Source organism: Melanerpes formicivorus, unplaced genomic scaffold (assembly GCF_026170545.1).
Source record: "Melanerpes formicivorus ecotype bairdi unplaced genomic scaffold, bMelFor1.0.p_v2 SCAF_26, whole genome shotgun sequence".
Lineage (NCBI taxonomy): Eukaryota > Metazoa > Chordata > Aves > Piciformes > Picidae > Melanerpes > Melanerpes formicivorus.
In genome coordinates this window covers 9,172,861-9,199,177 of record NW_027142378.1, presented here as the reverse complement: position 1 = coordinate 9,199,177, position 26,317 = coordinate 9,172,861, and the positions used below count along the sequence as shown (strand labels likewise).

At 42.6% G+C, this 26,317-nt stretch overlaps 1 protein-coding gene across 2 annotated transcripts in view; it reads right to left on the bottom strand.

Moving 5' to 3' along the window:
* Window positions 1-7,107: 7,107 nt before the first annotated feature.
* The window catches only part of CNIH3 (cornichon family AMPA receptor auxiliary protein 3), an 87,189-nt gene continuing 67,979 nt past the window's right edge, over window positions 7,108-26,317 (bottom strand). For both annotated transcript variants that reach the window (XM_068153555.1, XM_068153553.1), the window contains exons 4-6: window positions 13,200-13,312; window positions 10,544-10,687; window positions 7,108-8,314 (exon numbers count right to left, since the gene is read on the bottom strand). In XM_068153555.1, the coding sequence (XP_068009656.1) occupies window positions 8,287-8,314; window positions 10,544-10,687; window positions 13,200-13,312 (285 nt within the window). In that variant the 3' untranslated portion in view covers window positions 7,108-8,286. The remainder of the gene's footprint in view (window positions 8,315-10,543; window positions 10,688-13,199; window positions 13,313-26,317) is intronic.

The following is a 26,317-nucleotide window of genomic DNA, read 5'->3' as shown; positions in this document are numbered from 1 at the left end:
AAGGGTAGAGCAAAGAGGAATCCAAAGGGTGCAAAATCCTGAAATGGGGAGCTGTTTGGATTGGGGTTTTAAATTTATTAAGTGTTACAGTGCTTTTTGGCAGCAGCAAATTGCAGCACTGCATGCACTTAGAGGTGAAAGCACATTTAGGTTTGTCAGTAGCCCCCAAGGCAGAGCAACACAACAGGTCAGGTACTGATCTTGGTGACAGTGGAACTAATACATTTTGACTAATTGCACTGAATTCAGTTATTTTCTCCCATGAGGAAAAAAAAACCACCCACAAACCAAAAAACCCAACACCAAACCCAAAACCACAACAAAAAGTATGAATTCTTTATGATTATAATACCACCTAGCCATTGTAATTCCCTATCTCAGCTATGCAGTGCCAGGCTTTGCTCAGAGAAAGAAATTCATCCATCTCATGAGAGTTGATAATCTAAAGTGACAGGACAGGCAAGATGAGGGAGAAAAAGTGCCATCACCTCCAGTTAGAAGGTGGTGAGCTGAGAGATGAAGTGCCTGCCCAAAGTGACAAAGGAAGGCTGTGTAACAGGCAAGAATGAAATTCTATTTCCTCACTGTTGAAAACTCAACCATGAGACCCTAATTTTGGGGTTTTTTTTTTGGGTGGGGTTTTTTTTCTGAAAGGGAGATCTATCACAGAATCACAGAAACATTCAGGTTGGAAAAGACCCTCAGGATCACCAAGTCCAACTGCTAACCCTACTCTACACGTTTCACCCCTAAACCATATCCCTGAGCACATCCAAACACCTTTAAACACATCCAGGGTTGGTGACTCCACCACCTCCCTGGGCAGCACATTCCAATGCCTGACCATTCTTTCAGAGAAAAAAATGTTCCTAATGTCCAGTCTAAACCTACCCAGTTGCAGCTTGAGGCAGTTCCCTCTTGTTCTGTCACTAATTACCTGTAAGAAGAGACCAGCACCAGCCTCTCTACAACATCTTGTTGTAGACAGCAATGAAGTCTCCCCTCAACCTCCTCTTTTTCAAACTAATCAGCCCCAGCTCCTTCAGTCACTCTTCATAAGATTTATTCCCCAGGCTCTTCACCAGCTTTGTTGCCCTTCTCTGCACTCACTCCCTATGCCTAATGGCCAGCATCACTACATTAATTTTGGAAGCCCTCCTCCACTCACCCTTTTGTTGGGTGCATTTTAGTACACAGCAAAGCATACAAAATGTGTCTTTGAAATGGATTTCTCCTCAGGGCTGAGAGTTTGACTACTCGGAAAGTCATGGAATTTGGCCACAAAAGTACGTTTTCCCTTACCTGAGAAGTTGGCTAGCAATTAATAGGCAAGAAAACGACTACTTTAATTGTCTAAGAACTTGAAAATGTTGCTAGGACTGTGACTTACTAAGTTGCAGCAAAATATCATCTGCAGCAAACAGCCTCATGCTTAGGTTGAGCTGTACCACTGAAAGGTATCATTACCATTTTGTAACAGCATGTTCATGCCTGGAGGGGAAAAAATAGAGGATTGCTGTGTTTTAGAGCAGAGTTCTTCCTCCTTCCCACAATTGCATTACTGTACAGAACAAAGATAAGTTTGGTCCAGCACAGATGGCAGTCTAATATTATTTGTTGCTTCCAAAAGAAAGAAAACAAACCATCTTTCTTTATTTCAGCTTTTGATTTCCTGTTCTATTTGTAACAACCCAAGCTTTATATAACATCCAGTAACATTTCTGATTAACCAGAGCTATTTGTTTGTTGGGTCTTTTTTTCTTAATTTCCACTGACCTGCTGGTGAAAATTGTACAATGCTGAGTGGGGCTTACATGAAGGAGGAGGCAAGATTTCCAGTAAGTAGCCAGTTTTTTACCATGTTGGAATAGTTTTCTGTGGCAGTCTGGCACTGAGAAACAATTACCTCGCTGAAATGCATTCTCCTCTTCCACGAGGGGCAATGGATATAAACTATAGCACAGGAGGTTCCACCTCAGCATGAGGAGGAACTTTTTACTGTGGGGGTCACAGAGCACTGGAACAGGCTTCCCAGACAAGTTGTGGAGTCTCCTTCTCTGGAGACTTTCAAAACCCATCTGGATGTGTTCCTGTGTGACCTGTGCTGGATTATATGGTCCTGCTCTGGCAGGGGGTTGGACTTGATGATCTCAGGAGGCCCCTTCCAACCCCTAACATCCTGTGAGCCTGTGAATACATGTGGTAGTTTAGGCTGGATGCCTTCTGCTGCTACCACACAAGATACACCTCCGGTGTCCCGAGGGCCCAGCCCAGCGGATGGACACAGGAAGCTACATATTTCATTCCTGCAATGTCCTGCTCCCTATAAAAACCACAAGCGCCATGACAAAGGAGATCCCAAAGCATACCCAGAAACATCCCCGCACTCCCCTCTCCCCACCTGAGGGTACACCCAACCCCCCCAGGGCTCTTTCTTCCCACCCTTCACTGTTAGGCTAATCTCAGCTGGCCAGATCTGAGATTGCCCTTGCCCCTTCTCCTCCCAGCATTAGGCCTAGCCAGGCCCAAGAGGCCTCGAGATAACTCCCCTTCCGTTACCAGACAGGGAGCATCTCCCACGGGGCAGTGAGGGAAGAACGAGGAAGTGTGAGACCTTGCTGGTGTTTTTTATAGGGAGCAGGACATTATGGGACATTATGCATGTGATATCAAGATCTACAGGATGGGATCCCTACTGGCAAAACCCAAGGAATTTTCCAGTGTGAACCTATTTCCCATTTAGCACTAACTGAAGTCCATTAGAATCATAGAATCAACAAGGTTGGAAAGGACCTCAAAGATCATCAAGTCCAACCTGTCACCACAGACCTCATGACTACTAAACCATGGCACCAACTGCCACGTCCACTCCACTCTTGAACACCTCCAGGGATGGTGACTCCACCACCTCCTTGGGCAGCATATTCCAATGGCTATCAACTCTCTCTGTGAAGAACTTTCTCCTCACCTTAAGCCTAAACTTCCCCTGGTGCAGCTTGAGACTGTGTCCTCTTGTTCTGGTGCTGCTTGCCTGGGAGAAGAGACCAAATCCTTCCTGGCTACAACCTCCCTTCAGGTAGTTGTAGACAGCAATAAGGTGTCCCCTAAGCCTCCTCTTCTCCAGGCTAAACAACCCCAGCTCCCTCAGCCTCTCCTCACAGGGCTGTGCTCAAGGCCTCTCCCCAGCCTTGTTGCCCTTCTCTGGACTCATTCAAGAGTCTCAATGACCATCTTAAACTGAGGGGCTCAGAACTGGACACAGGACTCAAGGTGTGGCCTAACCAGTGCAGAGTACAGGGGCACTATGACTTCCCTGCTCCTGCTGGCCACACTATTCTTGATGCAGGCCAGGATACCCTCATCATTCTTGGCCATCTGGGCACACTGCTGGCTCATGTTTGGCCAGAAACAACATTGGAAACAACAGAAAATTTCCAGTAAATTCAAAGGTTTCTGGGGTTTGGCTGTTGGGTTTTTGTGGTGTGGGGATTTTTTTCTTTTTGGTTGTGACCTGTAAAAAAAAAAAAGGTTTGGTTTGGGGTTTTTAAATATCTTGCAGAGACAGAATGGAGAAAGAGCAATAGGCTGCTAATACCTGTGCTAATGTATGAGTAATCATGATGCCAACAGCAGTGTCAGATCATAACAACCTCAGTGCAGTTCCTTTCAGAAAGTGTAGGATGAAGAACCTTTTCTTCCATTTTCAGTGGCTTACTGCAAAAGGAAGAGTATGGCCCAAGGAAACAGATGGGGAAAAAAACATTTCTGACAGCTTAAGTGCAGTTAATTATTTGTAGGCGAAGCATTTTGCTACCTGCCTTGATTTGCTGTATTTGAAGCTGAAAGCAGTCATAGTAGCAACAGTTTTGTTCAGCATTGCTGCAATTATCTGATTATAAATAGGACAGGCAGAACCACAGAGCCAACCTTGCCAACTGGGCTGCCTTTTCATCACTTCCAGAAACAGGCAGCTACAGCCCAGCACACTGTCTGGCTACCTTTTTGGTAAGCAGCTCATTCAGATCCCATCCTCTCCCATTCCCACCCCCCCATCTCCTGTTTTTTCTTTAAGAAAATTTAACATTTATGGAAAAAAAATAATTAAAAAATTAAAGTATTATATGCATGGAAAGATTTCACAAGTGTTTATCACCATTCTCCCTTCACTCTCCAGATGGTGCAAATGAGGAAAACAAATACTCATTAAAGGAATGTGAGCTCACTGCACACCTGTTTGAAGGAGCAGAGGGAGGTGATGTGGCTTTCTATCACTTTTGTGAGATTTATCTGTATTACCAGGGCAGGGGAGAGAAGAAAATTGCTGCTCCCAAGTAGTGACACTCACCCTTCCAGGATGAAGGGTGCACAAAAAGGGTGTGTGGGCAGGCTGGGAAGTGTCCAGAGGAAGGCCTCAAGAACTATTAGAGAACTGGAAACCCTGCCCTATGAGGAAAGGCTGAGAGAACTGGGTTTGTTCAGCCTTGAGAAGAGAGAGTTTAGGGGAGACCTCCTTACTATGTACCAGCACCTAAAGGGTGGCTACCAAGAGGAAGCAGACTCCCTTTTTACAAGGAGTCCCATTGGAAAAGACAAGTGGTAATGGCTACAAGTTAATCCTAGGAAGATTCCAACTGGACTGCAGAAGAAGGTCAGACATTCAAATCATCTCCCAGGGGAAGTAGTGGATTCCCCTACACTGGACCATTTTAAGACTCACTCTGACAAGGTGCTAGGCCATCTCATCTCAACTATATTATTACCTAGAAAAGTTGGACTAGATGGTCCTTAGGGTCTCTTCCAACAAGGCATTCCGTGATTCTGTGAAAAGAGACAGGACAGGAGCAGGTTTAGGAAGGCAATCTCTAGCCTCCACTAACAAAGAAGGAAGAACTGCAGACAAAAGTAATAGCATAGACTATTTCACCCTTAAAAATGTGACATGGGGATGAGATTGTTTTGTGACCAAGGAACACAGCATTTTTTTCTATTCTTCCTCAACAGTTATGCAGTTCTTTGCTTCCCTGACTTCAGTCAAAGTTTGTTTAGCTTGTGTTTAGCCAGATACACAGCAATTAATATCTTGTCTCTCTCATTCTTCTTTCCTCTATTTGTGCTTCTCCTCTTAAATTCTGGCTGGCAAGTCTAACAGACTGGCTGTTCTCTGTGATGCCCAGTGACAGGACAAGGGGCTAGGGGTATAAGTTGAGGCATAGGGAGTTCCATGGAAACAGGAGGAAGAATTATTTCACTGTGAGGGTGACAGAACACTGGAACAGGCTGCCCAGGGGGGCTGTGGAGTCTCCCTCTCTGGAGATATTCAAGACCACTCTGGAAGAGGTCCTGTGTGATCTGGTATAGGTGTTCCTTCTCTGGCAGGGATGTTGGACTAGATGATCTCTTGAGGTCCCTTCCAGCCCCTAACATTCTGTGATTCTGTCCATGAAGTCACCTGAAGCTCCATTCAGAAGATGGAAGTATGTAAGTGACTCTTGCACAAAGCCAAGAGTTAGGTGCCAATGACAGTTACAAAAAGTCACGAGAGTTTCTGCTCCTTTCACTCCTGTAAGTGAGCAATTGAGCTAGCAGTCTAGCTCATGCTCCCATCTCAGCCTGTGTGGTTTCTGGCAAGAGGTGATTACACATTCTCCCATCCAATCTCTAAAAAAATAAATACAAACACCCAGACCTTTCAATGAAACTGACTTTAAAGCATGTATCTGGTGCATAGGAAATCTGAATTCCTTTATTTCCACCGCCTGTGACTCCTAGGAGATGCACAAAGTGATCCAGTCACATGCTCAGAGTTGAGAGTTTGAAGTATCAAGAAGTTACTCACTGTGATTTGCTCCTCTGAAGCTAGTTCCCATATTTCTGCAGAAGTAGATGCTTTAAGCAGGATGTAGAGAAGGAATTCAGCTACAATCATCAGCTTTTTATGGGTTGTGCATTAATGATACCATAGCAGCAGGGCTTTATCAGTTAGCTCTGTGATGACCCAGCAAGGTTTCTCACATCAAACACTCCGGGTGAATACACGCACGTTGGGTGCAGGGTCAGTGTGATTTCAAGAGCAATTCAGTCACCTCTGTTGTGTGTGCAATCCAAACTAGCTTCCCAAGTAATCTGACTTGGCAGTCTTGCTGCATGCTCCCAGAACAGGTTATGCTATGTGATGGAGTCTCCCTCTCTGGGGATATTCAAAACTCGTTTGGATGCATTCCTGTGCAGTCTGGTGTAGCTGATCCTGCTCTGGCAGGGGGGTTGGACTGGATGATCTTTCGAGGTCCCTTCCAGCCCCTGAAATTCTGTGATTCTGCACATACGCCCTCTACTGGCTGTGTCTGTACTTGTGGATTAAAGAATGGTAGCACCTGGGACAACTTGATCATCCAAATATTGTTAGAATGAGCCACAGTATCACTTTTGTGCAGATCAGTTAGCACTCTTCCAAGGAATGGTCAGGCATGATTTGGGAGCTGGCACGGTCCAGAAGCAGCAAGTGTGCTTTGCAAGTCAACAGGATTTTTGTTAACATAGCCAGCTCAAATCAAAAAGAGTCCTGGCACTGGACACACATGGTAACTCCAGCTCAGTTTGGACCTTGCCAGCCTTTCCTTCTGCACCATGCCCTGAAACAGGGTACGTTAGCACAGAGGCAACTGTGAGTGTGAGACTGAATCTCTCCTGCTGAAATTCTGTGCCCAGACTGAAAGTCATCAGAGTTTGGTATGGGAACAATTTATTGGCTCTCCATACCCAGAAAGCATCTGGCAGGGTCAACAATGAGCTAGTGCTAACAAGACCAGCTGTAACCAAGCTTGTGTACAGATGGGCCTCTCTACACTGTTCTCTGAAGCATGTCTGGTAGCAATACACCTTATTAGCTAATTCACAGTCTAAGATCCAAGTGGTCTGTTGTTAGTCTTGACCTTACAGGCTTGCCTACCCCCCAGAGCACCAGTGGCTGCATTGAAATAGCGTAGCGACTTTGAAGGAACCAGCCCTGCTCCACAAGGTCCAGTGCTGAGATATAGATTTAGCAGCAGTTCTGGACACTTGCTGCCTTTGACCTGTCAATCAAACAGAGTGATCTAAAATAGACATAGATTGTGGGTATTTATGGAGATGTGTATTTGCATATACATACATATACAGCCCATAGAGATGAATTTCCATGGCAATCATATTAAAAGAAAAAAAGAACTTTCAAATGATTAAAAAGAACCTGAACATCTTTCAATACAAACTTCATACAAGACAAAACCATTTTAGACATTTGTTCCAGCCTAAATTTGACAGCAGAAATAAAGCTGCAAAACAGAATTACAGATCACAATTAGCTGCTCCAGTATTTTGTTATCCAGCATTGTGATTAATACAATAACCTATGTTACAACCCTCTTTTACTCTTTTAGTATGTGTAGCTTTTTATCTTTTGTAGCTTTTGTGTTTGGTTGGTTGGGGTTTTTTTTGTTGGGTTTCTTTCAGTCAGAGGAACACTATTCTTAAAAGTGCTTGGCATGATTAGGTCAAACCCAATGCATTTATACTTATCACTGTATGTCATTGGTGCATCACAAATGAAGTACTGGAATACACTTGATGTTCACCTACAGGAGTAGCACATCATTAGGAAACAGAACACTCTAACTGCAGATTCCTTTGTTATTCTTGTTATGGGTGGAAAAAAAAACCCCAGCAGGGCTAAAGCAATTCCACAAGATCTGACATCCCTCTTTGACTAGTGTCTCATGAACACCCTCTGCAGAACAGTCACACATCTTATCTGAACTCCAGTCAGTGCTCATTGTCACAATAGGTTGTATAGCTCTTCATTTTGAGCAAGATGGTCTTGGCCTCTGCTTCTTCAGTCCAGCATTGTCATTAACAAAAGAAACTTTGCCCCCCTGGAAGACAGCAGGGACTGTAGTTTATAATGAATCCACTAAACCAAGCAGCATTATCCCTGGAGAGGTGAATAGTTGTGCTACTTGGCCCACCTTGCTGCATTTCTGTTTTGTTGAGTTTGCTTTTTGAAAGTCATTGATGGCAACACATGGAGAAACAGGAGATAAACCACAGTTAATGAAGACATTCTCCCACAGTATTCTGCTGGTTCTCTCTTTCATACAGTCTGTTTACTTCTTGGGTTCAAAATTTTCATCTCCTTGCTTTTTTCTTTCTTTTTTTTTTTTTCTCCCCTTTTTACAGTCATGCATCATTTGGATCACTCATCCTTGCGCTTCCAGCCTTTGTTGTTTTCAGTCTTTAATGATGATCTTTCAGTTAAGAGCTCACCAAAGTGTAGATCATGCTGAATGTAAAAGAAAGACACAAAATGAAAGTATCCTTTTGAAGCATACAGAGCACTTTGATTTTTATAACCCTTTGTTGTCTGGTCCTGAGGTCTGACTGTAATGGCCTGTGCTTCCCTTTGCCCTCTTTCATTCTCTCTAAAGCATCTTAATTATGGTGCACTCAAGACTGGTCTCAAAAAGCATTCAGGAAATAACAAATTCATTATCGACATCATCCTTCGCCACAAGCTGTGTTTGAGCTTATTAAAGTGCAGTCTGATGTCTCAATTTGAACAGTGAAGAAACAAAACCATTCTGCTTTGTTGTGCTTGATCTTTAAAACTCCAGCTAGCAGCTCTCAGCAGGGCAGGCAGGGTTTCCTGCAAAGCTGCATTATTTTGTTTCCTTTGGAGGGAAAAAGGCTAAAACAAAAAAAAAAATAAATCCATGCAGTAGAAGAAACATAAAATGCAGGCAGAAGCTGGAGTCAATCCACACACATTAAAAACAACTCTGAAAAGTGAAGAAACTTGAGTGTGTTGCCACAGCTCCGTTTTACTGCATTTCTAATTCTGGCAATACCCAGGAGAGGGTAGCAAAACTGAATGCAATTAATACTGTTTGATTTAGCATCAGGCAGCTGTGTTTTGTGTCCTGGCCACAGTTTAAAATGAAAGAAGCAAGGCTCAGAGGTAGCTGCAAAACAGCAGTGTCCCAGCAGAAATGCTAGATCACACTACAATGCTGAATCTGAAGAGTCTTAGCCAAAACAAAAAAGATGGGATTAAAAATAGAATTGACCAGCTTGGAAAAGACCTTTGAGATCATTGAGTCCAACCTATCATCCAGCACCATCTAATCAACTAAACCATGGCACCAAGTGCCCCATCCAGTTTCTTCTGAAACACCTCCAGTGATGGTGACTCCACCACCTCCCTGGGCAGCACATTCCAACAGCAAATCTCTCTTTCTGTGAAGAACTTCTTCCTAACATTCAGCCTAAACCTCCTCTGGTGCAGCTTGAGACTGTGTCCTCTTGTTCTGGTGCTGGTTGCTTCTCTCTCCAACCATACCTTGCCATGATTCTCTCTCCATCCAACTCCTTGCAGTACCAACAGAACCTGTCTAGTATTACTGGCATGCTTTCCTGTGAAAAGGACTGGCAGGCAAAGGTTCTCAGCCCAAACCCACAAAGTTACTGGATGCTAAACTCTTGTTCAGATTCTTGTGCCCCATCCATCTTAGTGTGAGACAGGCACCTGCCAGCTCTGTGAGTCAGGGCCCTTCTACCTTCTTTCTCTCATGTGTGTAGACACAGGGACATACACATGCACAGAAAACTTTATTCTCAATAGTATTTAAAAGCAATATTAGGAAACAAATAATGAGTCCTGAAGATGCTGGTAACAACAGATCAGAGAACAGTAATCAGAGAAGAAATAACATTTATCCTCTTCCACCAGCATACAAATCTGGTTACAGAGAGATAAGTGCAAGCAAGATGGGCTTGAAGAGACACTCTAAGCAATACATTATGGAAGAAGGAGGAGAAAAAAGGCATCATAAAACACCACCTCCATTTAAAGCATGTTAACCTTTGCTGTCAAGCAGTTTCATGGGGTGATTACAGGGGTCCTGCCAAGGCCTTATCTTAAATATGCTCCTCACAGATTCTTGCACTGGGCATCTCCGATTGCGTTCTAAAGACATCTGAGAGTGGAAAGAGGCAGAGGGGACAACACACAACTAGGGTGCATATCTTCAAGAATCTATTCACATTAGGGGTTTGGACCATGCACAGGCTTACCCTGCCATGAAAGGGTGCCTGTAGGAATGACTACAGTCATTGTGCACCCCATCTACTTTCTGTCTTGAGCACCACTACACCAGCAGATGTAGTCTTTTCTTTTTCTATTGTATTAGAAGAACATTATCATTTTCATTTGATGTAACTATCATAACATTTGCTATTTATCTCTTAAGACCATGCACAGGAGCAATGATCTTTTTCCTAGGGTTGACCCTGAGGCTGGCTCATGCCTTAGATAAAGGCTTAATATTCTGTACTGAGGTGTCAGTAGACACAAGCACATGCTGCTGTAAGCGGGCATGCCTCCAGGAATCAAGATCAGAAGCAAGTTGTTTAACTAAGACAATGGGCCAGGTGGTTCCAGTCATTCCTAAACACAATTTCACATGTCAACTAACAGCAGCTACTATTTCCTTAGTGAAATGACCAGACTTACCAGTAGAGATAGTAGAAGAAGGAAAGGAGATAAAAGGCTAGTTTACACCAGGCTTCTTTTTGACAGTAACTCAATGTGTCTGCATTCATGACTGCAGGTGGATCATATGCTAGCTCTGAACTATCTGCTGGGCAACGAAAATACCTGGAAGAGCAGGAGAAAACATCTGGAATGATTCTGTGATAGTGTGGATTAAACATGTGCAGACATACACCCTCCTGATCACCAGCTCAGAAGGCAACCATCTTCCATGATACAGGAGGAGTTTTCCTCTCTTTTTCAAGCCACTAGTCTAAGCAGACCATTTTTAGAGATCCAAGCCATGCGTGAATGTGAACTTCCTGTGTTCTATGAATTCTTCAGATTGAGACATTCTCCATTCCTTTATAGTTACTTCTGGATTACTGACTAATAACTTAGAGATTGTGAGTGACAATATATGGTGGCTTGTGATCACAGCATGGAAGAAGGATTGCTGAGCTTTAACTGCACCTCCACAACTGATTTCAGACATGATGGAAGGTGACAGTCTCAGCAAACTAACAGCTCAGCTCCTCCAACTCTGAAAAGGAAAAAAGTCAATATGGAGTAATGTAAGAGCTGGCCTGATCTACATGAGCAACCTTATCTAGTAGGTGGTGTCCCTGCTGATGGCAGGAGGGTTGGAATAACCATTCTACGATGCAGCACTGCTCACAAATTTATCATACAAATAATTTTGATTGGGAAAGATTTTTATCTTTACAGTGGGGCTATTTCTAATTGTTCTCAGCAATGATTGCATGTTTGAGAAAATCCTGACAAAAGAACTTTTGCTTGCTTTCTTTCATTTCTTCTTTTTTTTTCCCTTGGAAAAGGAGCTTTTGTCTCAGTTCCTTTGCAGTTCAAAGTAAAGGCAAGCCAAGAAAAGAAGTCACAGTATCACAGTATCACAGTATCGCTTAGGTTGGAAAGGACCTCGAGGATCATCGAGTCCAACCTATCAACACAGACCCCATGACTAGACCATGGCACCAAGTGCCACGTCCAATCTCCGCTTGAATGCCTCCAGGGTCGATGACTCAACCACCTCCCTGGGCAACCCGTTCCAATGACGAATGACTCGCTCGGTGAAGAACTTCCTCCTCACCTCGAGTCTAAACCTCCCCTGGCGCAGCTTGAGACTGTGTCCTCTTGTTCTGGTGCTGGTTGCCTGGGAGAAGAGGCCAACCCCTTCCTGGCTACAACCACCTTTCAGGTAGTTGTAGAGGGCAATGAGGTCACCCCTGAGCCTCCTCTTCTCCAGGCTAAACAATCCCAGCTCCCTCAGCCTCTCCTCATAGGGCTTGTGTTCAAGGCCTCTCACCAGCCTTGTTGCCCTTCTCTGGACACGCTCAAGTGTTTCGATGTCCTCCTTAAACTGAGGGGCCCAGAACTGGACACAGTACTCAAGGTGTGGCCTAACCAAAGCAGAGTACAGGGGCACTATGACCTCCCTGCTCCTGCTGGCCACACTATTCCTAATGCAGGCCAGGATGCTATTGGCCCTCCTGGCCACCTGGGCACACTGTTGGCTCATATTCAGGCAGCTGCCAATCAGCACCCCCAGGTCCCTCTCTGTTTGGGAGCTCTCCAGCCACTCCGACCCCAGTCTGTAGCTCTGCATGGGATTGCCGTAGCCAAAGTGCAGCACTCGGCACTTGGACTTGTTGTCCTCAAAGTTCATGAGCTGCTTTAAGACCAGCATGAAGCAGATGAAATATTGCTATTTCAATTGCTTTGAAATAGTAAGGAAAACAGTGAAGATGGCTGGGATTGCTTATAGACAGACAGATAAACAGATAGATATAACCCCCCGAATAAGTCAGCAGTAGCAAACTTTGCAAGTGAATGTTCTCATAATAACTTTGCCTTTCTCCCTTCCAATTTTAGCCACATCCACTTCACAATAACAGCATCCCAATTTATTTATTTTTATTCTACAGAGAAACTTTGCTTAATTGTCTTCATTGGCATGAAGGCATTACACAGTATCTTTCTTCCCATGGTTTTGTGCAGAACTTTACACAATGAATCCAAACCTGTCTGCAGTAAACCCAGCAGGAATGATGGGGTAATTGTAGCACAGCATATGGAGAATCACGGAAACAATGACAATCAAAAGCTCTCTCCAGAGGCTGATAGCATTATGTAGATTCTGACCATTTTAACCTTGGATTTGATTTTTTTTTCCCATTTGTTTTTTAAAACTTTTTAAACCACCATCATTGTAACACTGTAGTTGGTAAGCCTTAGTGAAACAGCATCCTAGAACAGTATTGGTTTGACTGCATCCAACCATTAGGGAGAAAAGCACTCATAGCTTCATTTCATTTAGCTTTCTGAGAGCTATACTAGCTCCTACATTTTAGCTCCTCCTTGAGATAATGAGCTTGCCTTCTTCACAGAATTATTCTTTGAGCTACTTCAGAACAGAAGGTATCTGCTACCACAGCATCTTCGTCCCCCAGCGAGACTCTTGACAGACAAAAAGCATCGGTGCTTTCTTTACAGCACCACAGCAATGCAAAACTACTGAAGATTTCAGACTGACAACCACAAAACCTGACATCTCTTGGTCAGCACATGTGCTGAGTTGGTAACTAACAAGCAGTCAGCATACAAAAGGTGGGCTTACCTCCAGAAGTGGTAAAACAGCAAAGGAATATTTAACCCCAGTGTGAGCCACTCTTGTGCACACAAAAACATAATGCAGAAAAGACTATGGATAGAGTACTCTGGCAACACCAGCTGAAAAGAAAGGAACAGAAACAATGGCTATCAGTCAAAACACCTCTTTGATTTTAGTCACCTAAGTAGTTGTTTGTTTGGTTTCAGAAAACAAATAAATCTCTGCAAATCTCCTGTGTGTCTGTGTCTGTCCCTAGGTATACCTCAGCCAACAGACAGCTTGGCTATGAGTACTGAGCACAAGATGAAGTGCCAGGTTTGTTCAGGTTCTAACCATAGCTGTACTCCAGGAGCTGGTTGAGAAGCATGGGACCAATCTCTTACTGCTTCAGGTGGTGCTCCAGGTTTCTGTCTACAAAATGTAGGTTATATTACTGCCTCCCTCACAGAAGCACTGTAAGACCAATGCCTGTAAAAGAGTTTTTAGAGAACTAGATTTCATTACCCATGCACTCCAGAAAGGAAATAATAAAGCCATTACTGAAGCTTTTCAAGGAGGAATGTCCTTGAAAATATAAAAGGCTGCTTCTACCATCTTGCTATGTTATACATGCCCTAAGGAGATCAAATCCCTTACTACGTTAGGATTGCAAACCAAACTTCCTAAGACAGGAAGCTCACTTCCTTAGCAAATCCATGATTCCCCACATTACTTGTTTCAGACCCAAGGTGATTCTATTAAAAGAGAAAGTGAGTGGGCAGCCAGCAGAAACAGAAATGTATGTGATGTTGATTCAGAACAGTTATTGCTAAAGGTATTTTGTTTTTTTCCACTGCTTTCCCATTGCTTAGCTGTCTTTCTCCTCATATTTCCTTGCAATGCATTTTTTTCCTCAGAAATCTCTATTTCTTTTTTTTTTAACTCATAGAAGAGATGAATTTTCCAGCACTACCTGTTTCTGAAAGCCAGACAATCCCATACCCAATTCATCTGCATCCCTTGCTGCGTCTTGGAGCTACATCAACCAAAGGTAAATCACACAAAGCATTTGAGGCGCTTAATGTCAATTCATTTTCATCTGTACAATGTGAAACCTACTACACAACTACTCCCAGTGCCTACCTACTCTCATACAGCTTCTTGCCTTCTTGTTTCTAGGAGTCTTTCCACCTCTCATGGAACTTACTTCTGTTACTTTCACTTAACTTCACTGCTTGAAGTAGCTAACATGTTTGGATATCTCAGTGTCTACGCCCTCAACTTATTCTCAAAAGCTTATCTTATGTGGATGACAAATCTTAATACAATAACATAGTTCAGGTTCCAGATGGTAGTTATTTATCACTGCTGGATTCTTTTATTTGACTCTTTTTCCTTTTTAGAATGTCATCTACGACATCACTATAACCTTTCCCCACAGAATGATTCATCGTCATCACAAAGTGCAGACAAGAAAGCTCTTCACAATGTCAGTCTACTCACTAAGCATCACCAAACTTAAAACCACATTGTATTCATTAGCACATATTTGATTTTTTTTTTTTTTATTCCAACACAATCCACAAACACAGCAAGAAGACAACCCTGGTGCCTGATCAGCGGGCTGGCTGGTAATAACGGGGAACGAAATCCATGGTGAAAATTTATGCAGAGCTTAAAACCCAAAACATCTGCTGTGAAGCTAGAGAGGAAACAAAGGAGGCACTGAACTCCCAGAAATGGACTCACTTTCCAGTCACAGTCTGTGGTGTAAATTAAATCTACCTAAGCTTTTGATGGAGACAACAAATGGCTCTTTTATGTCTCTTCACCTTTTTCTTGGGAGTAGTATTCTCCTGTGGACATAAACAAACAGAGGATCACTGCTGATCACAGTTCCTGAAGGAAACTCATGCAAAGAAGCAAACCAAGCCCAGCCTGCAAAGCCAATTACCATTTATATTCAGGCAATTCACCTGAGTGACCAAATCTAAAAGGAGGTGAGAGAATTGAAAGCATAAAGTGTATTGTACAACAGCAAGGCTTATGAGGATAAGCAACTGAAGAATAACACAGCCTCAGTACTTGGCCATGAGAATCATCCTGCAGTTTGACACAATGTCATCTGAAAACAATGGAAACTTCCAGTCAACTTTACCCAATGCAGCATTCTGCTCCTGGAGAGAAGAAAAGCTGGCTGAGCAGCAGTCAACCCTTGTTCCCGCTGTTAGCTGCAATAGTAACTTCTGTGATACAAATAGCTGTGCAATAGGAAGCAAACTACTGTCTTTAACTCATTCCTGGGAGACCATAGGCAGCTGTCAGACGGTAAACATGTTCAGATATAAACGGTACACTGCTATTCTGAACCAGGAACACCCTGATTCAGATACCTTCTGCTTTCTGACACAGATGAAGTCTCAATACAGTTACAGAACAGGAGAAATTGGCAAAGCAGACCATTTCTCAAGGACTACACCTTGGTCACCTTGAGCTGCAAGTTACTGAACAGCATTATGAATCTATCACCAGAAGTACTGCTGGCTGGCACTTGCAGGTGGAACACCACTGAAAAACCTGAAGAAGAGTTCAGCTTTTAGACCAAAATGCTGCTAATTAGAAACACCTTGTGTTATAACATAAGCAAATGAAACTACTATAGAAATTCTGCTTTGATATATACAGGTCAGTATCAGTAATATTAAAAATCCTTATTCACAACCCATCACTTGCAATTAAAGTGTAAAATCATAGGTAAGTATCATACTCAGTACCATCTCACAATAAACATGCAATGCATCCTCACACAAAGCTGTACACACAAAGGGACATGCAGATTCTCCCCCTCTAATTTCAAAGAAAATAAGGCAGGCTTTGCTGGGTGTAGACATCTAGGTTTGGTTAAACTGAAGCATGAGGGAAACAAGCACTGCAGCTAAACACCTGTCAGCAGCTTCTCTGTGTTTACAGGAACACAAAGACCTCTTCAGACTGCAACTGCAGAAGAGCATACCTCAGGAAGCTCACTTCTGCATAAATTCATTCTATTTCCCATTTCCTAAATATATTCTGTTGCTCTCACACAAAAGATAAACCCACGTTTTCCTGCCAGTACTTTTCCTCCTTAATTTATTTATGCCATATGGATACTTCCTCCTCAAACGCAATTTAGCTTTTACAGAACATGGCATTGTTTTTACATAGAATGAGTCCTACAGCTTGCCTCAACAGCAAACAGAACACATAAAACACCTCACAGATACCAAACTTGGGAAGATATTACAGCAGGAATATCAATTTCCCTTCATTTGTGCTATTAAATTCTTATGCTTAAAAATTCAACCCCAAGAAGTGAATCAAAACTGTTTTCCCAGTCACTGCTAAGCCACTGACACGCCAAGACCTCAGGCTTCTTTCCAGCACTTCTCTTAAGATCAATACTGCTGAGTGCTACACAATAATAGTAATTCTCACAGACTTGCTGGGGTTTTTCCCCTCGAAAGACTCTGAGTCTACATCAGTTTCCATCTGTGCACACCAGCCTCCATACTACAACCACACATTTTACACCATCCACAGAAATTGCCAGCTGTTAGACACTCTTCTCTTCCCAAGGTTTCTGAGTCTTCATTATGCTGTCAGAGGATGAGACAACTTCTGCCTTCTTGCCCCACCAAGGGCAAGGAAAAACTGAAGAGCAGTGGAGGTCGAATCTCTTTCAGGTAAAGCAAGAGCTCTAGTTATTCACCTTTCAAACAAATAAGCCCTTCTCCATCCATCTAAAAGCAACAAGAAACTGACAACACCATGCATGCATGGTATCACTCCAGGGCTCCAAATTAGGGCTGATATAACTGCACGTTGCTTTATTGCAGTGGTTAATGCTACTGCACCTGCTTCTACTAAAGAACAGCTGCAATTTGTCACTATGGTGCTCATTTTGCTGCTTTTCCCCACCATATCCCTTGCTAAAGCTGACATACAGATCTGCTTTTCATCAGTAGCAGGGAAAGAGGGGATGGAGACATACTAAAGGTTTTGAGAACACAAGAGTTATTTTAACTATAACTTAAAGCCTGCTCTGATAGAGCTTGCTAGATCCAAGCTCAGTTATTGGGATTATCAGCTGCTGAACTAAAAACATTGTGAGACCAAAGCAAGCATTTAATGACTCTGGAGTTTTCCTAATTCAACAATACAGAACTGTAGTGCAGGCAAACTCAAAAATAGGGAAACCAGAAACAGCCCAGACTGTGCATGTATGTGGTGTATACATAGACTGAAACAAATCCTATCTGTTTCCTCCTGCTGTTGCACAAACCAAAGTAGTAGGGTCAGCTGTGTGTAATGTAAATACACAGACCCATACATCTTAATATTTGCAACAGTTTTAAACAAACTGCTAGCACTGAGCAAACACATGAAACCCATTAAATTTACTGTTGAAATAAAGGAAGGCTTCCTGCTTCCACTTGCTGCTATATCTTTCTAATCTACTTCAAATTATTTGGGTTACTTAGGGTGACACTAGAACAGGTTGCCCAGGGATGTTGTGGATACCCCCTCCCTGAAGGTGTTCAAGGGCAGGTTAGACAACCTGGTCAAGTGGAAGGTGTCCCTGCAGTGGGGTTGGAATTAGCTGATCTTTAAGGTCCCTTCCAACTTAAACCATTCTGTAATTCAACTTCACTTCCAAAATCTCCTCTGAAAAGCTGCCCTAGAGCCCAATATGATGCTGTCACATTAAATACACTAAGACTTTCAGATCAAATTTTCAGGTTCAATTTCTTTCAGTCCTCCTGTTCAAATTCACTTTTGCTCATGTCTCCACAAGCTCTGTTCTCTAGTCACTTAAAGCAATCAAATTGAAATTGATATAACACAAACCTACACCTAAAGTGTTTTAAGTAATTTAAAACCAAGTACTCGGCAGTTTGCTGCCTAGATTTATCAGGGGAGTCGGACTAGATGATCCTCAGAGGGCCCTTTTAACTGTCACCTTTCTGTGATTCTGTGATGTATGCAACTAGCTGAGAAGAAAGTGTCTGGAAAATGGATTCCAAATCTTAAAATACATATATATATCTCCTGCAGTTGTACCTACTAAGCTGACATGCACAGATTTGCCTTTTATCTTGGGAGAGCAATGGTGCACACGTGCAAGACTCAGTGCTCTGGACCAAATGCAGAGCACAAATAAAGGATGCAGCATCTATGTTTTCACCCCTCCACCTTCTTGGATGACAGTGAAACAAAGCAGCACACCACCCATGCTCTACACAGGTAATTTCATTATTCTAATGCGCTCTTGGAATTTCATTAGGCAGTGCTAAGTGGATGTGAACATAAGTCACTCCACAGCACAAATACCAGACAAAAATGAGTAGCAGAAAGAGCCTAATTATCATTCTCACAAAGCACTCCATATCCATCTGTAACACAGTACCAGATCTAATAATAAAACACAGGATTTCTGGATGCTCTACCTCAGCTACTAAACATGGCTATATTTAGGCCCATCATTTCACTTCTCATTGTCTCACTTTTTGTCTTCTGCAATGTGGGGATAATTACATTCAAAAATCCATAGATTCCACTGGGGCTAGTTCATGACTAGAACATTTAAGATTTATCATAATACAAATAATAACCTTAACAAGAGTGATAGAGGAAGACCAGGTCTTTGTGGGACATTCATCAAGAATATCTATCAATATTTCTGCATTGCAAAGCATGTTGGAGGTCCTAACAGGCAACAGGTAAAGGGGTTATGAAATGGATTTAATTACAGAGTCACAGAATTTCAGTGGCTGGAAGGGATCTCAAAAGATCGTCTGCTCCAACCCCCCTGCCAGAGCAGGATCACCTATACCAGATCACACAGGAACACATCCAGGCAGGTTTTGAATACCTCCAGAGAGGAAGGCTCCACAACCCCCCTGGGCAGCCTGTTCCAGGGCTCTGTCACCCTCACAGGGAAAAAAATTCTCCTCATATTTACATGAAACTTCCTATGCCTCAACTTCTACCCATTGCCCCTTGTCCTGTCATTGGGCACCACTGAGCAGAGCCTGGCTCTCTTGGCACTCAGCCTTTACATATTTGTAAACATTGATGAGGTCACCTCTCAGTCTCCTCCAAGCTAAAGAGTCCCAGCTCCCTCAATCTCTCCTCATATGGAAGATGTTCCACTCCATCATCCTGGTGGCTCTGCACTGGACTCCTTCAAGTAACTCACTGTTACTTTAAAAAAAGACTACTCTACTGTAAGGCCTGCAGGGCACCAGCACAACTCAAAAAGTGCCCTCTCCTTGGAAGGCACAGCATTAAGGCAGATGTGCCATGATCTTACAAGTGTCTCCCCCCTGTGAACTCTTCTTTTCCACTCAGCAGAGATCAGGAGGTATCTTCATGACTTTTCTTCTTTTACCACGATTCAAAACCAGTGCCATGAGCTGGATTAGCAACCCCAGAGTGTGATCTTGTCTGATTTTCACAACACTGACACAAATCAGGGGAGCAAATCATAGAATTGAATCCAGGCACTCACAACTAATCAAAGAATCATAGAATTGTCTTGGCTGGAAAAAAATTGAAGATCATCGAAGATCATCTAGTCTGACCATTATGTGACTCTACCACAGAATCAACCAGGTTGGAAGAGACCTCCAAGATCATCAAGTCAATCAACTAGACCATGGCATTAAGTGCCTCATCCAGTCTTTTCTTCAGCACCTCCAGGGACTTTTTTTGTACAGATCAGGACAGAATTGTCTTGGTTTGGGTCAGAGCAGCACTAGTTCTGTTCAGTGGTTTCTCTTCCCACCTCAGTCTCTGATCAGGGAGGCACTTTCTGCAGCTCAGGGCACGTTCACACAGATGGAAAAGACCTTTAAGATCATCAAATCCAAGCACCAACCCAACACCACAAGGGCCATTAAACCACCTCCCAAAGTGCCACATCTACACATCTTTTGAACACCTAATGCTTTCTTGTCCTCCCTCACTATTGCATTTCAGATACAACCAGCCAGGACATGTCACAGCTGGGTTGTTCCAAGAGCTACTGCCATCTTTGCCTGCTCACCCAAAACTGGTGAGAATGACAGTACCACAGCTGTTTGTTAGGATCTAGAAAGCCAGCCCCTCATTTCACAGGCAGGGCTCTGAATGCAGAAATCTCAGTGATCATTAAAATGAAGTTCAGCCATCTGCATGGCACAGGAAGGGCCCTCAGGCCTTCTCCTGAGGGTCTGCCTGAGATTGACAGTTTCATAAATGCTGAAAACTAAGTGTTCACAAAAGGGCTGTTTCTGTATCTGGCATGTAACAGCTGTCAGTCTGAGGAGGCAGATTTGGTACAGCACAGACATGGTGAAGACAGTCCCTGCCCTGCTATTCTAACAGCTTCATTGGAAACATCAGCACCTTAATGCAAGGCAGGACACTGCACTCCCAGCAGAAACAATTGCATCCATATAACAGGTACAATGTAAGAAAAACAATCACTGCACTCTATTTTTAGGTATCATACTGCTTTTGTACTCATACAGTGGCTTGGCAGGGTCTGATCCTGACTTCAATCCACAATGAGCATTCTGCAAAACACAACAGTGACATTCCACACAACTCCAGTTTCTTTGGTTGTATGAAAATGCAAATGTTTACTTTATTGCATCCCAAATTAGAGGTCCATTAGCAAGTCAGATTTTGCCAGTGTCTCCAACACAGCTCTGAGGAGTAAAATGCATAAATTACATCACCCCAAGCAGCTGAGAAGTACACTGCTTTCAGGAGTACACATGGGCAACACTTACTCATGTACGGCTTTGCTGCATTTTCAACCTTATTCTGCTGTTACTTCCGATGTTTTGACACTGCAAGGACCTATGTTTACATATCCTCCAGAACAGCACTGGGGAAATCTGAATTGTAAAGTAAGAGGTCATCTATTACAGGGGATACTTTGCTTGCCACTTGGATTATTGAATAAACACTTAAAAGATGAGATTCACAGCAAAATAGAGTGAGTTAACCTGAAATATTTTTATACATAAATATTTTCATGAGTAATAATATTATGAGTTTCAAAAGATGCTTACATTTCCATCAGGCAACACACTAACAAATCTTCCTTCCACTCTGGAGGAAAAGAGGGGTAAGAACCAAGCTGTGACTGAATCACAAATTTGGACTCTTTCTCTTGCAATAGTTTTGTGACTTTTCTCCTTATGATCTGCCCCTGCTCTGAACACCTGTGCAGGCACAGCAGGGTGCATCTTTTCATTATCCTTAGGTAAGCACAAAGACATCCTCAGGTAATGACTGCTAAAAGTAACAACCTTTATGCTCTAACTTTTGGAAAGTGCTGAGTTCAGGAACTTGTAAATTTGACTAAAAATAGCGAGGGCACAATGCACACAGTAAATGAGTGTCGGTAGTGAATTAATTGCCTGCCAGAAATACCACACTTCCTCTCAGTTCTGATCCTCAGGACTCTCTTTCCAGATGTGGTACTGGAAGGAAAGAAGTTTTTCCTTCAGTTTAAGCTCCTGTGTTCTAGTTTTGAGCCTGTTGTCCCTTACCAGCTTTATGTCTCACACACACTTGAAGTCTCAGGCACTTCAAAGTGTCCTATGTCATTTCAAACCAAAGAGAACTTCAATTAATTTAGTTTTATGCAAGATGCTGCAATTACACTCCAAGTCCTGACTGCCAGAAAGCAATACAGCATGGCAAATTTACATCCCACAACATTTGCAGATCTAATTAATGCTTTAGAAACAGCAATATCCTTCATTTCAGTGCCTGCATGCAAACTCAAGAATATCTTTTGAGGCAGCTTAGGAGCGAATCGTGTGCAGATGTATAGCAGGGGGGTGTAGCTCATTCTCACAATGATGTCGACAGAGATCTATCTCTTCATATTGTTTATCAGTATTTCTATAGAGCAAGCATCACAAGTCTCTGAGCATACCACACAAGGTTATTCTATTCCAAACAGTCAGCCATCAAACTACAGTAGTTTGACTCCCACTCCAGACTGAGCTGGATTTGAACAGCTGCTGTAGAGATGAAAGACTATGTGGAATTATTAACTGAATGAACCACCTCAAAAACAGCAAACACATTTTTAGGTTCAATTTAAAACAGAAGATTCTAACTATGCCTGCTAACAAGAAAACTAAGCAGCACCCTGAAAAGAAGATTTCTATTATCAGATCAGCTGCACAGCCCTTCCTTTCCTGATGTCTACATGTCTTGTGAATGTACACAAATGGTCCTCATATTTATTGCCATGAGGTTTTTGTAGCACCTGGCACAATAAGGCTGTATTCTTTAACTGGCTCTGGAAGCATTGTTGTAGCACAAACAGTGACAAAAGCACAACAGAAAAGGAGAGCCAAGTCTTGCTGAAAGGAATCTCCAGCCAAAGCACAATAGGGCTTTCAAAGATCAAAGTACTCAACTAAGGACATGGAAAAAGAATGCAAAATTCTAAGACTGGTAAAATATAAGACAACAGAACATCCACCAAAATACACCAAAAGCAGATTTGCTCCTGTATTGTATTTTTTTTTCATACAGAAGACAAATAGAATAGCCTGAAACCATCCTTTTGAAGGTACCAAAGACAGCTTTAACATGCAAAGTTCTGCTATTATAATGTCAATTCAAAATATCTCTGCAGTCCTAAGAAGAGATGATACATTTAAACCTCTAAAAAAAAGGTTACTGAACAACTGTTTCACATTCATATTGTTCATCAGGCCAGCTAACAGGAAGTTCAGCTCTTCTAACCCAATGGATGCTATGATTCTATGTATGGTGATTTGATCAAAGGGCACCCTGACTTCCTGGAAATATATACTAGCCACTCTCCTTCAGGACAGAGTCCTCTCAAAACCCAAAGGGAAGGCAATAAATGATTTTTCTAAGGAGTAAAACATTCCTAGCTCAAATGAAGTGCTGCAGAGGCAGGTGCTGAATTATCAAATCAAGAGCTTGCATTTCTTCCCTGCTTTCTACTCAGTTCCACCCTTGTGGTTTCTTGGAAGTTTCACTGCAAAATTCTACACATTCATATAAGTACCAAGAATGCACTACATGGGTTTTACCTAAATGGTGCCTAAATTATCATAGAATCATAGAATTGGTTTGGTTGGCAAAGACCTGTAAGATTGTTGAGTCCAACCATTATCTGACTCAACCAAGAATGGTGCTAAACTATGACCCTTAGTACCCTTAGCCTGTTTTAAACACCTCTAGTGATTCAAGCATCTCCCTGTGGAGCCTGCCTCAGTGTTTGAGAACCCTTTCAGTGAAGAAGTTTCTCCTAGTATCCAACCTAAACCTCCCTTGGTACAATGTAGGGTTATTTCCTCGTGTCCTGTTGCTTGGTACTGGGGAAAAGAGACCAACACCCACCTCACTCCAACCTCCTTTCAGGGAGTTGTAGAGAGTGAGGAGGTCTCCCCTCAGCCTCCTTTTCTCAAGGCTATGAGAATCATAGAATTGTTAGGGTTGGAAGGCACCTCAAGGATCATCTAGTTCCAACCTCCCTGCCATGGGCACACCTCCCACTGGATCAGGTTGCTCAGAGCCACATCCAGCCTGGCCTTAAAGCCCTCCAGGGATGGGGCTTCCACCACCTCAAATCCAAATCTTTGAGATGCTGAAAGTAATTTGTAAAATGCACAGTATTTGCTTAAATACTTTCATACACAGCAGTGCCTGCTCAGGTACAAGCTTCTGTATTCACAGTGAGTCACAGGGAGACACTGAATAACTACTTGGAGACCTGCAGTCTGTTTTCTGTACAAAGAATTCTATACTGATTCTTCAGAAGTTATTCACATTGTCTCAAGGAGGGTTTATGCTTCTAGCCACTCAGTTAGTAGGGGTCTCCTTACAGTTATGCTGATCAGTCAAAACTCAACAGTTTCATCCTATTGATGAAACAAGAGAGCATTAGATACATCAAGAAACACAGCATGTACTGAGAGACCTGCAACAATGATGAACTCCTTGGTCTTTAATGAGAATGGACTAAGTTCATGTGCTCCATCATTGTAACAGTCACTGTAAAGGGGAATCATGTCACATGGTGCCATTTTTTGTTCCTGTTGTGATCTTTGTAACAGCAGCAGTTTATCAGAACTCTGGAAACATCAGCCTCCTTGTCCTGTAAAGCAGAATATCACTGCTATATTCACAGTCCAAAAATACCTGATGACCAGACTACAGATTCTGTTTTCCTCTCAGGTGAAACAACCAACCTAAACTTCAAAGGCAAAATCCTGACTACCAGTTATGAGGTGCTGAATATAATGCACACCACAAATCTGCTATAAATTTACCCTGCAGACTTATCCCTCCGGTGTGGCTATGCTGCAACCCTGTCAGCCATAACTAAATGAGGAATTAAAACATCTTTATGTAGGTTGTAAAAAATTTATAGTGCTAGGAATTATAAAACCACTGCTGCTACTCCCAGTTCAGCAACAAACTGTGTTATGGCTGTAGTTTCTGCCTGTGAGGTTTTACAACCCCAGGAAGTATGCTTCCTTCTTACATAGGGGTGGATACTCATCACTTCAAAAATTCCTTGTGATTATACATCACATTTGCTACATTTGCTTATATGACTTTACATTAAGCATTTCAATGACCCATGCTGTAGACTTGCAGAATCATAGAACTGTTAGGGTTGGAAGGGACCTCAAGGAGCATCTAGTTCCAATCCCCCTGCAATGGGCAGGGACACCTCACACTACATCAGGTTGCACAGAGCCACATCCAGCCTGCCCTTAAAAACCTCCAGGGATGAGGCTTCTACCACCTCCCTGGGCAACCTTTCAGGTGTCTCACAACCCTCATGGTGAAGAACTTCTTCCTAACATCCAGACTAATAAGGAAACATATCAAAACAAAATTGTCCACAGACGCTCAGGTGTCTGGAATTGTGTATTATACTCACTAGGTTTTACATTTTATTTACAGTCCCTCAGTCTGAGCGGAACACCTTCTACAACTGCTCTTTAAGGTAACACTGGGTTTTGGTTATCAATCATAGTCTGTAGATACAGTAAAACATAACTGTGACCTGCAATAGAGTATGCATCATGGAACATAAATTTCTAAGATAGATTGATTTTATTTTTGAAGTGTAGTATAAACCAGAATTGAGTCTGGTAAACACCAGAAATACCAAGTAGAGAGTAAGTCCTCCTTCTCTGGAGACTTTCAAAACCCACCTGGATGTCTTCCTCTGCAGCCTGCACTAGGTGATCCTGCTTTGGCAGAGGGGTTGGACTTGATGTTCTCTAGTGGTCCCTTCCAACCCCTAACATTCTGTGATTAAATATCTACCACTATCACCAGAGTTCCAGCTCCACTGGATACCATAGTGAGGTAAGCACTAGAACAGACCAAGCATTGGCAATCCCCCACATCCTAGCTAAAACATTCAAATCTGTCATCTTCAAAACAAATTAAGTGAAATGGTTTCTGTGGTGGTTTGGTGGGTATGTTTTAAACACCCCAGCTCCTGATTTCCAATCTACTCTTGCTGTTGCTGCTACTGGAATGCTGGCTAAGTTTGGTAATTCAAAGGTTGTCCCTGCAGGGTTCCTTGTCTGTATGCTTCTTTGTATTTTTCAAGACAGTTCGTCTGGAACATCTTTGAGATTAATGTCACCTTGCCTGTGGTTACATTTCCTGCTGAATTTGCTCTCTTCCAATCATCCCTTTCCTTTAGGATTTGCAAAAAAACCCACAAAAAGCCAACTCCAAACAGATTAAAAAAAACCCACATAAAAAAAACCCAAAACCAACCAAACAAACCAAAAAAAATCAAGCAAAGGGGTTGAGTCCTGGTACAGTAATTTCTTATGCTAGCAGTTTTATGCCTAACTGAACTATAAGTCAGTTGAAAAAAAATACTTCAGTTCCCTCCAAGTTCCAGTTCTGCTGTTTGTAAGTCACTCAACATTTCCCCCCAACCAAATGTCAGAAAATGTCTGTCTGCAGAACAATTACATCCTCCATTCACAGAACCACAGACTGGTTTGGGTTGGAAGGGACCTTAACAATCATCTAGTTCCAATCCCATTCTTGCTTTAGAAAATGCAAATAAATTACAT